The sequence below is a fragment of the Alexandromys fortis genome, unplaced genomic scaffold (assembly GCF_014885135.2).
Source record: "Alexandromys fortis isolate MF-2015 unplaced genomic scaffold, M_Fortis_MF-2015_v1.1 scaffold_10, whole genome shotgun sequence".
Classification (NCBI taxonomy): Eukaryota; Metazoa; Chordata; class Mammalia; order Rodentia; family Cricetidae; genus Alexandromys; species Alexandromys fortis.
The window spans coordinates 21089532-21104389 of NW_026067895.1; the positions used below are offsets into that span (position 1 = coordinate 21089532).

General features: G+C 46.2%; 1 protein-coding gene across 2 annotated transcripts in view; it reads right to left on the reverse strand.

Annotated features, from left to right (window-relative positions):
• The window catches only part of Myof (myoferlin), a 137485-nt gene extending 126433 nt beyond the window's left edge, over positions 1 to 11052 (reverse strand). For both annotated transcript variants that reach the window (XM_050157674.1, XM_050157668.1), the window contains exon 1: positions 10883 to 11052. In XM_050157674.1, coding sequence (XP_050013631.1) covers positions 10883 to 10970 — 88 coding nt within the window. In that variant the 5' untranslated portion in view covers positions 10971 to 11052. The remainder of the gene's footprint in view (positions 1 to 10882) is intronic.
• Positions 11053 to 14858: the final 3806 nt, after the last annotated feature.

The window sequence follows — 14858 nt, forward strand, 5'->3', positions numbered from 1 at the left end:
TGCGGTTCTATAGTCCTTGGTAACCACATGCAGTTAGGTACATTTGCATTAGTTACCATTAATATTAAAACTTCAGTCCCGTGGTCACAGTGGCTGCATTTTGGTGAACGGCAACCACATGTGACTAGTGGCTTCCTATCCAGGACAGAGCTTGATTGACTATTTCCACATCATAGGAAGCTCCACTGGACGGTGCATCTGTGGATAGTGAAGCACACAGTAGGAGCTCTACTGGACAGTGCGTCTGTGGAATGAAGCACACAGTAGGAGCTCCACTAGACAGTGTGTCTGTAGATAGTGAAGCACACAGTAGGAGTGATGTGGGAGTGTCATATATCAATCTGTTGATTTCATTGGCTGAGCAATAAAGAAACTGCTTGGCTTAGCTTAGAGCATAGATGGGAGGAGGAAACAGGATAGGATGCTGGGCGGAAGAGGAAGTGAGGTCAGACTCTGCTCGGCTCCCGAAGAGATGCCATGCTCAGCTCTCCCGGGTAGATGCGATAGCTCTGCGCTCTGAGGCAGACGCATGAAGCTGAGACCCACGATGGACGTAGGCTAGACTCTTCCCGGTAAGCGCACCTTGGGGTGCTTAGACACATCATTAGAAATGGGCTAGTCCAGGTGCGAGAATTAGCCTGTAAGGGCTAGAGTTCATGGGCCAAGCAGTTCTTTAAATGAATACAGTTTGTGTGTTGTTATTTCGGGCATGAGCTAGCCAAGCGGCCGGGGTGTTGGGGACGCAGCCCCGCCGCCGCTCATATTTCAACATAGGAGCTCTACTGGACAGTGCGTCTGTGGAATGAAGCACACAGTAGGAGCTCCACTAGACAGTGTGTCTGTGGATAGTGAAGCACACAGTAGGAGCTCTATGAGCAGTGCATCTGTGGATAGTGAAGCACACAGTAGGAGCTCTATGAGCAGTGCATCTGTGGATAGTGAAGCACACAGTAGGAGCTCTATGAGCAGTGCATCTGTGGATAGTGAAGCACACAGTAGGAGCTCCACTGGACAGTGCGTTTGTAGATAGTGAAGCACACAGTAGGTTCACAGAACATAATAGCTATGACATTTTAAAAATTAATAAAATATTCTGATTTAAGCAGACTGATTGATTGTTTTAATATGTAAAAACCTCTCTAGACTCAGGTTAGCCTTCTAAAGGAAAGCTTCCAGCTCCTTCCAGTTGTCCTCACTTGAGTTACAAACTTCCTGTCTCTTTAGTCCCTAACATAGCTCACTGGCTTTTTCACTTGTCAATAGCAAGAAGAGCCAGACTTCAAGAGGTGGGGCGACAATAAACAGCCTTTTAGGTCCAGACACCTAAGACACACCAACTTGTTTCATTTTTATAAAAAGATCAGGGGGGAGAGCTGGAGAGATGGCTCAGAGGTAAAAAGCACGCTGCTCTTCCAGAGGTCCTGAGTTCAATTCCCAGCAACCACATGGTGGCTCACAACCATCTGTATTGAGATCTGGTGCCTCTCCTGGTGTGCATTGTAGGCAGAACACTGTATGTATAAAAAAATTAAAAAAAAATATTTAAAAAAGAAAAAAAAATCTTTGGGCTGGGTTGTGGTGGTGCACGCCTTTAATCCCAGCACTTGGGAGGCAGAGAGAGGCAAATCTCTGTGAGTTAGAGATTTGGTCTACAGAGCGAGTTCTGGGACAGGCTCCAAAGCTACAGAGAAATTGTGTCTCAAAAAACTAAAGCCAAGTCAAAACAACAGCAGCTGGGAAAATAGAGACTTGAGGTTCTTGAGATTGAAGATTCCAGCTCTAGTACTGGGCATAGTGGCACAGGCCTCTGATCCCAGCATTCAGGAAGCAGAGACAGGCAGGTCACTGTGAGTTCAGGGCCAGCGTGGTCTACATAATGAGTTCCAGGGCAGCCAGGACTGTCACACAGAGACCCTGTCTCAAAATAAAACAAGTAAAGGTCCAGGTTGGGAGTGGTCTGGTGAGACCTGGCTTTCGCAGGTTCAGATTCATTGATCCCAAGCAGTCTGTAAAACCCCCAAAGTCATAAACACTCAAAATCAGGTTTGTAGTTAGGGGACAGAGATCTGGTCCCATTCTGTCCCTGTGGTCTGTGACTCCCTGGTCCAGATGAATGAGAAGAGACAAGGTCGTTAATTCAGTTACTACGTGTTTCCTATTACCTGTCTGCCAGTCAGCCAGTTAGTTCCTAGAGAAAAGAGACCCACACCCTGGGTTCGTGAAATGTGTTGTCTAACAGGGGCAGACAGCGAGCCCACAGTCTAGCAAATGAGGAACATACCTGTCAGGGGGCGCTGCCAGGGAGTGCAGCGGGTGAGGCGAGAATGTCAAGACCACCTGATTTAAGGATAATGCTAATCTCAGCTCCCAACACACTTCTGTGGCAAGAGCAGAGCGTGACCTTCGCCTTCTGCACTGGCTGAGGAGCCCAGACTGGGAAAGACCTGTGCAGAGGACCAAGGCTGTTTCCCATGTGCCTTCAGCACAACTCTGGATTAGATAACCTTGTAGCCCTTGTCATTGTGCTAATGAGGCAAACGAGCTGCAAGTTCACTCCAAGTGAAGCTGTGACGAGCCGACATGGTCCATTCATTGGGACAGTGTCAAGGATGCTGAGACGTTGGAACCTCCGTGCGCTGCTCGTAGAGCAGTTGCTGGGGGACACAGCAGTAAATTAGAAACAAAATGATGGTAGGATCCAGCAATTCCACCTCTGAGCCCCCCCCCCCAAAATGCACATAGGCCCATGTTTGCATCCCACCGTTCATAGCAGCACTATTTACTGTAGCCTAAAGGTAAGAGCAACATCATGAATATTTCATAACAGAACAGTGTACTTTAAAATGCTGAGATGATAAATGTTATTTGTCTTTCACTACAAAGAACTTAACCTTGTGCCTAAGAGAGAGCCTGACACACTCTCAACAATAAACCAGACATAGGCCCAGCCTTGAGATTCTGGTGCAGTCCCTGCGAACTGGAATACCTGGACTCCTCAGCATTTCTCTGTGCGGAAGTGATCTCTTCAACATGGCATCCTCAGCTGAACTTTTAATGTGTTGACTCAGTCCCCAAGATGAACATCCCAAGAAGAAACCCAGACATCGGATATGTTTCCCATGATGGTACAGCCCTGGATGTCATGAGCTGTTCCGCTGCTCACTAATTGTTAGCTAGAATCCTAGAATCGGCAAGGCAGCCTGCATCAGGGTACTATTAGACACTGCCCTATGGTTGGAGGCAAAATTCACAACAAAGTTTGCAAGGAATTTTCAGAAGCATTTAAAAACTACCATTATATGTGTATGTGTGCTAAGGCAGCACTGTAGGTATAGATGTAGATAGAGCTTCATAGGGGCTAACCAAGCAACAAACCTACCATATAAAACTATTCCTGACCTCTTCGTGTGTGTGTGAACATTTATCATATTACTCTCAAACTATAAATATAATATGAAAATAAACATGAGGGACTAAAGAAAAAGGATTCTGGTGCAGTCATAGCTAAAGGGGATCCCACTTATTCTGAGCGACTAAGCCTGGGCTATCCCTGAGAAATGTCCCCCAGAATTCTATGCATGCCCCCAGAGATGGGAGAAGGAGAGGTCACAGGAAGGGGAAGGGACGCACTCTTGAAAGTGTTTGAGATATTTTATTGCTACTGCCCCTTATAACACCCTAGAAAGGGAACATTTTCCCAGCATTCTACAGATGAGGAAATGAAGGCTAGAAATGTAATTGCCCAAAGATATTCACCTCTTAGTAATAAAACCAGGGGCAAAACTTACCCCCCACCCCCCAGTCCAAAGGCTTTCCACACACTGCGTTAACCATAGAAAGAAGGGACTCTTTATACAGGGTTGGGTCAAGTGATTGATTGAAAACAGGTCTGGTTCCCTGAGCTGAAAGGAGAGGAGCCAAGTGGTTCAACATCTAGGTCTGCAGGGCTCACACTGCAGTAGATCCTTCCGGTATACCTGCTTTGTATGTCCTGGGCTGCTGCTCTCTTTGGCCCCTGCTAATTGGGGTGAACCAATCTGACAACTGGACCAGCAGGAATCACTCACTCGAGGGAAGAGAGAGAGAAGACAAGTGCCAACGGCCCTTGCCTGACATGCGTCTGACTCCTGTGTGCGCATAACCTATACTCTGTAAGGTTTCTCTGTAGCTTTTGGAACAGGCTCCTCACAGAATGGCTCCTGACTGTGACACCTTACCCTTCCAGGTTGGACAGGGGTGCAGGAAAAGGAGGGAATGAGACCCACATTTCAGCTTGGCTGAGGACCTACTCCCCATGTGGCCTTCGGGAGCCTCCCTCTTGACCATTACAGTGTCTTACAGAGCCACTCCACTGAGCCTGCGTTCACCCACAGAGTAAACACTCTGACAGTACACAGGGCAGGCAGTCGTCTGGTATTCCTTCACGGTGAAGTGCAAGAAGGAGGGCCCCATTTGCCTGTGAGGTGTGGTTTCCTCCTAACTTGGATCAATCAGGCAGCTTCCTTAGTATCTTTATTAGCTCTTCCCTTCCAAGGGCAGCCTGAAGGTGTTTCCTCCTCTCTAGGGAGCATTTGACTCGATCAATAAACCTAAGCAATCTACCAGACTCTGGGGATGCCGTTCATGGAAAGGCTTCCCAGTAATTACCAATGAATCACAACTCCCTGACCAGACTACTCTTTTTTGTTGTTGTTGCTGATTTTGGTTTTGATTTTTCCAGACAGGGTTTCTCTGTTTAGCCCTGGCTGTCCCAGAACTCACTTTGTAGACCAGGCTGGCCTCGAACTCAAAGAGATCCACCTGCCTCTGCCTCCTGAGTACTGGCATTAAAGGCGTGTATCACCCTGACTGAGGGCATTGGGGTGAGCTAAGTTGTGGGGAGGAAAGGAAAAACAGGGCATGTCAATTAATTTCTAAAGGCAACTGTGGTTTTGTAAATGACTGAACGCCAAAGAATGTGCCTTTGGGAAACGTACAGTCCCCGTGCTTCAGCAGGGCGGGTCCACCATCCTTCAGTAGTGAGTGTCCAAGCCCTTTTCTCCCGGAAGCGAGGAGGATGACTCAGTAGATTAAATAGTTTGGCCTTCCTGAGTATTTGTCCATACAACACCATGGTTCTTTGAAATTATCCATGCTCCATGACCATCATTAGCCAGGAAGAATCTTCTAGACTCTACTATAGTGGACCATAGGTGGATCAAGGCTCTATATGAGCAACTCACCTTCACAGACTACAGAGAATGAACCCTGCGAGACCCTTCACCCATCTGATTTCACCAGTCTTAATGGACTCTCACAGCTTCTAAAAGCTTATCTAAAAATTCTTTCAAAAATTATCTCTGGACAGTGTGGGGATGGCTCAGTGGGTAAAGCACTTGCTGAGCAAAGGCAAGGACCTGAGTTCAACTCTCCACAGCGTACATACAGCTGTACACAGTGTGGTTCTATCATTCAAACTGTTACAGAAGAGACAGAGGAGTCCCCAGAATTTTGTGTGCCACCCATGAACAAGAGATCTGCCTTCACAGTGGGAGATGAGAGGCACCACTCAAGGCTGACCTCTGACCTCCATACAAGTGCCACTGGCATGCACACTATATACACACACAGCACACACACACAGATACAAACAAGAAGAAAAAGAAAAAAGGAGGGAAGGAAGGAAGGAAAATGCCTCAGGAATTTGAATGTTTCTCACACAAGGAAATAAAAAATCTTGATATGGTAATTATGTCAACTTGCCTGGTCATTTTTACACACACACACACACGCATACACAAATGCCCACGCGCTTCTATATCTGTACCCCCCAAGTGAAAATAATATCGAAAAACAAATTGCAGGTAGCAATTTCTTTTTATTTATTTGATTTTGGTTCAGCATTGTACTTATTTACTTATTGTTATTATCATAACTATTTGATTGGCTATTGTAACTATTCAGTGAAAGTCATTGAGATGCATAGACTTCCAGTCTGGTTAATTTTAATGTGTGTGATTTTTTACTTGCATTTTTTAATGATAAAGTTTCAGATAGTTATTTCAAGTAACAAAGTGGTTCTTGCTAAGTAACAGGCAAGTGGGGCCTGTGAGATGGCTCAGGGGGTCCAGGTGAATGAGGACAGGCAAGTCACTATCAGAAGACTCACAGACTCATTCCTTCCAGAGCAGCCATTACTGATCCCCATCCCCACCCCCAAGGATTTTTTTTTTAAAGATTTATTTATTAAGTATACAGTGGTCTGCCTGGCCAGCAGGCCAGAAGAGGGCACCAGATCTCATGGTTGCTGGGAATTGAACTCAGGACCTTTGGAAGAATGGGCTGTGCTCTTAACCACTGAGCCATCTCTCCAGCCCACCCCCAAGGATTCTTAAGGAGAGGAAGTGATTTCCTTAAGCTTTCTAAATTGGGGCTGGGCATAGTGGTATATGTCTTTAATCCCACCACTTGGAAGGCAGAGGCACCCAGATCTCCATGAGTCTGAGGCCAACCTGGTCTACAGAGTGAATCCAGGACAGCCAGAGCTACATAGTGAGATTCTGTCTCAAAAACAAAACAAACAAACAAAAAAGAGGGCAAAGATACAAAGTTTGGCTTTGCTACTTGGAAGAGGCACTAAAAATGTCCAGGCTCACACACTAAAACATGTGCTAAGCCAACAATCATCAAGTGCACATCTGGACAGTTGGCAGATGACAACCCACAAGGAAAAGTTCTGCAAGTGGCAAGAAGACAGGAAACGTGGTGGCAAAATGACCCTATCTTAAGGACAGGGTAGGGAAACTGTGATTGTGGCAGCCATGTTTCCCAGGAGTGGACTGGCCCTGTGAAGGAGACGCTGCCACATCCTACAGGCACAGCAGGGTGGGCGCACTCAAGGAAGGGTTCTCTCCACTAAACCTTTCCAAGAGAATTCTTTCGCACAGAAGCAAGGGATGAGCCAGAGGGAACATGAAAGTGCATGGTAACATCCGTCTAGCAAAGTGACCTTAAAAAGACTGCAACCAACAAAACAAAACAAAAACCCCACAGCACCAGCCCTTAGTGCGCATGAGCACAAGTGCGCATGCTCACAAGACAGGAGCACCTTGCATGTCCGCAGAAAGAGGCTTATAACCTAATGGTGCAGAATAAACCGGTGGGAGACGGAGAATGAGGAGTAGCAGAAATTTCAGTTTATCCTCAGATACCCATGGACTTGAAGGTTGAGCTCGGCTACATAAGCCCCTGCCTCAAACAAACAAATTGTTTGGACCGGTGATTCCCAGGAGAGTGGGAACGATAGGGCGGAATGGAGTGAGAATTTTCACTTTTCAGCGGTATAATCCCTTCTAGAGTGCTGGTTTGTTTTACTTTATTTTGGTGATATTCAAAGAACTAAGATATGATATAAACTAAAGTTTAAATTTTTCTTTGTGTGTGTGTGTCTTTGTGTGTCTGTGTGTATATGTCTGTGTGTGTATATATGTATGTATGTATGTAGTGTGCCTATGTGTGTGTGCCTGTATGTGAGTGTGTCTATATGTGTGTCTGTATGTGGGTATATATGTGTCTGTGTGTGTGTATGTATGTGTATGTCTATGTGTGTGTGCCTGTATGTGAGTGTGTGTGTGTCTATGAGTGTGTGTATGTCTATGTGTGAGTGTGTCTTCTGTATGTGAGAGTATGTGTCTGTGTCTGTGTCTGAGTGTGTGTGTGTGTGTTGGGGGCATGATTAGAGGACAAGTTACAGGCGTATGTTCTTTCTCTTGCCTTCAGGGACTGAACTCGGGCCATTGGTCTTGGTAGCAAGCGCTTTTAACCACTGAGCCTTCTCACCAGCCCATACTTAAAAATCTCTAAATAAATGGTTGTGTCTCGGAGTTCAGAGGTCTCGGAGCTCCGTACAGTCTAACTCCTGCTGGGCTCGGCTACACACTCTGGTTGTCTACAAGCATGGCTACCTGTAGCCCTCAGACAAGCTGGCTTAAAATTTAGAACCTAGAACCGGTTCGTGGAAGCCAAGAGGGAGAAAAGCAACATAGGCTCTGCTGCCTTCCTAGTCTACTCCTGCACATTGAAATTCCAACAGCAGAAGCCCAACCAGCCTTCCTGGTTCATGAGGCCCGGAGCGACAACTCCACAGTGTGGAAGGCTACACAAGGCCAGAGGTCAGCTCCAAACTAGTCCTAATAACCAGTATGTATGCTCCCGGCTGCAGTGTCAGCTGCAGGCCAGCAGGACCTCTGCTGGGGTTCAGAGACGTGGTCCTCAAAGTCCTAGCAGTGAAAGACTTCTTCTCTAGACTACTACTATGCGGCAGAACCTAGGTGGTGGAACCTGTAAAACTGGGGACAGGTAGGAGGATTTAGATCACTGGGGTGTGTCTGTAAAGAGGCTAAGACCCTTATCTCCCCCCCCCTCCCTTTTCTGGCTGTTATGTGAACAGCATTACTTTGGCACACACTTCTACCAGGAAGTGCCAAAGCAATCGATCTGATCAGTCATAGACGGAATCACCAAATCCCCAGTCAAAAGCAAAGCTCTTTCCTCCTGGGTGGCTGTCTCTGTCGTCACAGTGATGGAAAACTGGTGGGCACAGCCTCACACGAGCATCATGAGCCCCGTGTCCTCCTCTCAGTCAGCCATGTTTCCTGCCGTCACAGAAAGTAGGCAGAGCTGGTTTCCCTTGCTGGCCATTTATGAACTATATATACTACTATGTACGATCCTTAGTTCTATCAGGACTTAGTCCTGCCTGATTTCACACAGATCTCAACACTGGATACACAGTGGGAAGTATTTGCCATCACCAAGATTTTCAGACTGCTGGAAAAGAAGGAAGGCAAGAGAAGAAATCATATTCATTACTGCCTCTCCCATACCGTCTAAGACAATGGCTCTCAGAGCTCACTGAGAACACATGGTCAGAGTCTTGGTACGAAAAGTTCCATCATCTTAAAGCAAGAAAGAGAGCATCCTGCTGCATGCCACAGCTAAGGAAGCTGAGACCCCAGTGGTAAGAACTGGGATAGCTAAGGTTATCATTTAGGAATGCTGGCTAGTGTCCAGATGTGCAGGACAGAGATGTAGCTCAGCGGCACTGTGTGCAAGACCCTAGGTTTGATTTCCAGGATGGAAAAAAGGGGGGGGGAACCCCACCAAAAAGAATGTTTGCCTAGAGTTCAGATGTTCCCACATTGAGTTCAATGATCTTTCTTGTGCTCAATGAATGAAGAATGAATGAATGAATGAGTGAGTGAGCGAATGAATGAATGGATGACTTTACCACACAATCTGCACACCTAAAGGGAGTCAGAAACATGATTGTTTGGTTAGACCACATTTGCCAGTTTAAAATTTCCCCATTTTAGTTGAATGTTCTCATTGGACAATTAAAATTTTCAGATACTGCATATTCTTCCTAGATAAATTAGATTTTTAAGAGGTAATTCCAGCTTATCCCATAATCTGTACAATTTGCATCAAAAGCTACCTCTCAATTCCAGCGCCTTTTTACATGCCAATGATGAAAGGCACAAATCCTTCATGTGATGTTAGTGTTGTGTACCAACTTTAAGATAAATAGATTTTAAAAGTACTATATGCAAAAGAGTTCCATATGACTCCCGGTAATCCAGAGTAAGAACTGTAAACCGCACTGTCCTGTAAGAGTCTTAATTTTGTTTTCTAGGTATCTTCATTTTTCTTCCTCCCTTCCTTCTTTCGTCCTTCCTTTTCCCTTCCTTCCTTCCTTCCTTCCGTCCTCCTTTCCTTCTGTCCTTCCTTCCTTCTTTTTCTCTTTCTAACTGAACATCCATTTAGTAGCTTTTCTTGCTCGCCCTCAGGGGGAAAAAGATTTGAGAAGAAAAATAGAAATGGACACAAGAGTGGAGAAAGGGGTAGTAAGCTACACAGAACCTGTGAGGAAGAAGTTGTCTAATTCCTGGGGTTGGAGGGAAATGTGCCAAGGTGTGGTAAGGAAATGCCTGCCTGTCAAAGCTCTAGTTAAGCAGGGTGCCCCCACCGAGAAGTGAGATGGTGACCTTACTAGGACCGTGGCCAAAGGGAAAAGAGAGGAAGCCCCCAAGTCCAGGTTTGCCCCCGCTCTCCTGCCTGAGCTGCTATCACCTGCCTCGCCGGGAAGGAGGAGGGTGTTTCACCCTTCCTGGTCCTCCTCCACCGCAAACACTGTTAGTGTCGTAAATAAGTGCTTGGAATTCCAAGAGGCTTTTTGAAGACCGGCCAGTCTAAACCTTCCTCCCTTGTTCCGCTGAGGAACAGCGAGACGCGAAAGAGTGAAGTCATTTGCCCAAGGTCACATAGCCAGACACCCGAGACGTCGAGGTGTCGGCGTGCGTGCTTCAGAGATCCTTCGGGGTGGGCAATCCCAAAGTTACAGAACATTATGCAAACAGCCCAACTCCTGGAGATGCGGAACATTAGAAAGAGTAGCTTCGGAACGTTCCAAAAGTCCAAAGGACAGTAAAAGCAGCATCGAACTAGTTAGTAGTGTAAAGGTGCCTCTAGCAGTGAATGAGTCGCGCCTCTTCTTCCTCCGTTACTCATTTCTCACAAGGGAGAAAGTTTTAAAAATGCACCCTCATCCTTGGACACAAACTTTGAACCAGCAAAGCCCTTCATACCAGAACTCAAGAGAGTGGCAAATAGAGGTTCCCCGCAACGAGTTTACAGAAATGTCCGGTCATTCACTGAGTCTCAAAGCCCTAGAGCAAGTTAACTGCCCTCAGCAGTGGTCCGAACCTGACCTGCCCAGGTAAACCTGGAACCGCCTGGGTAACAGAGAGTTCCCCTCAGCCAACTGCTGATTTGAAAAGAACGAGAACCAAGAGCCTCGCCTTCAAGAAAAGGGCTTCAGAGCGAGAAGAAAACGTTGTCTTACCTTTAAAGATGACAGAAACGATAGGATCCGGTTTCCCAAATTTTGTTTTAGGGATGTTAGTGGCAGATTCCACAATCACTCGAAGCATGGCTCTTAGAGAAAGCAAGTTGCTGCCAAGCGTCGGAGAAGACGCGGGCGCTGGCGCTGGGCCCTCTGTCCTAGAAGAGGATGTCTCCAGGCTAGGGGAGGGTTTCTCCAGGGCTGGGAGGGTGGAGAAGGCGGGGTGGGGTGGGGGCGCTCTGGAGGATTATTTGCTGAAGGCCCTGTGTAAACTGATATCCACACTCTCAGAGTCCACGCAGGGCCGCAGGCACGGCTCATGAATTCAGAAAATGTGGACCTGAAAAAGGACACCACGACGAAAAGTAATTTTGTGCAGCAAATGAAACAGTGATGGATTTGGGACGAACGGCAGGCAGTTCAGGAAAACCACAGGAATGTTGTTTGTCTCTTAGTAGTAACTCGGGAAATCTAATTTGTTGTTTTCCTACCACTTCTTGCACTGTTTACCGAGTTTTGTGGAGTTTTAAAACTACTTAGACGGGGTTTAATTTTGCTTTTGCCTTTTCCTCTCGCGCTGGTGGACACGCCCCCTCCGCAACTTTAAAGGGTTTTTAAAAAGCTGCCAAGAGGCGCCCCCTACTGCATGGTGCAGGAATAGCTGAGTTAAAGTCCGGGACCTGAAAAAAAAAAAAAAAAAAAAAAAAAAAAAGTAAGAAACAGATTATACAGATTTCACTATCTTTGGTCCCTTTCCTTCCCAACAGATTCGCTCTAGGAACACTTCGAAAGTAGGATCCTAGTTTCTGTGGGTCACGGAAAGATAAAAGTCTTCGTGGAAATGGAGAAGGGGCTGTCCACTGTTGTCAGTATACACTGTCTGCTCCTGAAGAGGGTGTTGTAAGGCTATGCATCCTGACGGTTAGAGCACATAAGACGTCCTTTACTACTTTCGAGAGCTACATCATGGGGAAAAGTTCTTAGCCCCTCTCTCCTTCCATGTCCTTATTTGTAAACAGATATAAGTAGATGTGTGTTGTAAGACGCAAGCCCTGTAGGACCTGACAGGAAGCATGTAGAAAACCACAGTTGTCTTGCTAGAATTTCATAATTTCCACAGTCTTACTGTTAATGCAGGTTGGTAAATCAGATCATTGTGTTTCAGAATGGCCAGACCAGACTGTGAAAAACATAGAACCTATTTTTGCTTCTGGCATACAATCAAGAACCAACTGGAAGCAGACAGTGCAAGTGTGTTGGGAAAGTAGTACTAAACTTAAGAGAATTTTATCTCAGAACGTTTCTCAAATTCTTATACAAAGTCGGGAGTTACAGAAAGAATTGTATTTGGTGGCCACAGAAAGTCTAAGTGGCGTTTAGAAAAGAATAATTTTAAGTGTTTTTCTCCTTTTACTGTGAAATACATGTCTCTAAAAACGAATACAGCATAAATGTTACCACTTAACAACCCTCAATGTCATGACAGAGGATGTCACACTGCACAAGCCACTAGGGGTGCCAGACATGTGAAAGGCTTTTTTTTTTTTTTTTTTTTTTTTTTTTTTTTTTTTTTAAGACATTGTTTCTCTGTAGCTTTGGAGCCTATCCTGGAACTCGCTTTGTAAACCAGGCTGGCCTCGAACTCACAGAGATCACCTTCTCTGCCTCCCAAATGCTGGGATTAAAGGTGTGTACCAGCACTGTGCAGCATGAAGGGTGTTTTTATCCTCTGAAAAAATCACCCTGATTTTTATTTATTAAGTTAGTTCTTTGGCAATTTCATACATGTAAATAATGCATTCTGATTACATTCTCACCACTCCATCCTCTCTCTCTCTCTCTCTCTCTCTCTCTCTCTCTTCCTTTCTTTCTTTGCTTTTGTTTTGTTGTGTTTTGCTTTGCTTTCAAAACAGGGTTTCTCTGCTTAGTCCTGGCTGTCCTGGAACTCACTTTGAAAACCAGGCTGATGTGGGAGTCCCCTCTGTGTGTTGCTTGCATTGGTTAATGAATAAAGAAGCTTCCTTGGCCTAATAGGGCAGAACTTAGGTAGGCAGAGAAGACAGGACTGGATTCTGGGAGGAAGAAAGCAGAGTGAGGGGATGCCATGGATCCACCGCAGGAGATAGATATGCTTTGCTGGTAAGCCACAGCCATGTGCCAATACATAGATTAATGGAAATTGGTTAAATTAAAATAAAAGTTAACCAATAAGAAGCTAGCGCTAATGGGCCAAGCAGTGTTTTAATTAATATAGTTTCTGTGTGGTTATTTCAGGGCTGAGCTAGCCGGGCAGACCGGACTAACAAGCAGGCCCTCCTTACTACACTAGGCTTGAACTGAGATCTACCTGCCTCTGCCTCCAGAGTGCTGGGATTAAAGGTGTGTTTATGCCACCACCACCCAGCTCCCCAACCTTTTCTGATACCATTTTCACTCTTGTCAACTCTTCCTTTCTCCTTTCCTAGATTTAGGACTTTTATTTTTGTGATCATCTAGTTTAAACAGAGCCATCTGAATGAGGACTTTCCATTAAAGCCTGGTGGAGCCACCAGTAGACACACAACTTCCTGTCTTCAAACCTATCAGAAGCAAAGAGTCCATCGAGAAGGAGTAGGGCTCTCTGAGCCCTTCCTCCATCTGCAGCTGGTTGTTGATATGTGTACAAAAATATTAGTTCACAACGTCCTACCGCTAGGTTCCTGGAGGACGTGTCATTTTGAAGACACTAGAGAACACACTGGTAGAAAGGTACTCTCATCCCCAAGAACTCCAGCCCTCTGTAGGCCAGTAGGGTCTGTGTCTTAGACTTTCTATTAGTGCGATCAAACCCCATGGTCATAAGCAGCATGGGAGGAAAGGGTTGATTTCATCTTACATGTTGAACCTCATCATTCTGGGAAGCCAGGGCAGGACCTCACTGAGGCAGGAAGTTATGAGAGGTTATGGAGGAGTTCTGCTTCCTGGCTTGTTCCTCATAGTGTGTTCAGCTTGCTTTCTTCATCATCCAGAGCCACCAGCCCTGGAATGGTGTCACCCACGGTGAGCTGGGCCCTTCCACATCAGTCATCAATCAAAGAAAATGCCCCACTCCTTTCTAATAATGGAATTAGGTGTCAGTTCTAAAACAAAATTAAGTAAAATTCAAGACTTAGTTTCTCACTCACAGCAGCCACATCCCAAGCGGTTATCAGGAGAGGTGGCCAGCGCCGCCATGTTGGACAGAGCACCGGGAGTTGTGCCAGAAGGTTCTGTGAGACGTGGAGGCCTGCCATCAGGCAGCGTCCTGTTGATTCATGGAAGACCCTTTGGAAGATGCAACCCTTCAAATCAAAACAGCCTCCAGATTTAGATTTACTAGTCTGAGGCCTTCCATCCAGCAGCCTTCGGGGCTGTTTGTTTTCTAAGTTTCCTACTGGGCAGAAAATGTGCTCTCCTGCTGAGATAGAGACTTTCTCTGCCGTCTGTCCCATTTTTCTCCATCCATGAATAAAGATGAGTTTTGAATCCTTATCCTAGAATAGCCCTGCAGGATCTGTCAGCACCACCTTGAGAATGCGATCACCTTGAGATGCTATGGAAACAGCCAGCTGCTTGACGCTCCATGACTGTCTAAGTCTAGAACCAACGACCGCCTTTACAGAATCAACTGAGCCAGCCTCACAATGACCCTCCAGTCTGCTCCTCTCTCTCAGTAGTCCCTGTTCATGGGGCAGCTCCCAACAGAACCAAGGTCCCCCAGGGCGGGTGTAGAATTGCAGTGCCTGGTCCCACAGGACCCACGGGGCACCAGGTGTCAGTCCCAGAGTGTGCTTGTTACTCTCTCCCCACCATTCCTTCCACACTCCCCTATGCTCTGCTTCCCATTTGACTTTAAAGCCCCCCCCCCCCCGCCGTGTGTGTGTGTGTGTGTGACACCCCCACACTTGATTCTAATTTTGCCTCTTATCCGGAGTCTGGACAGCCAATATTCATATCC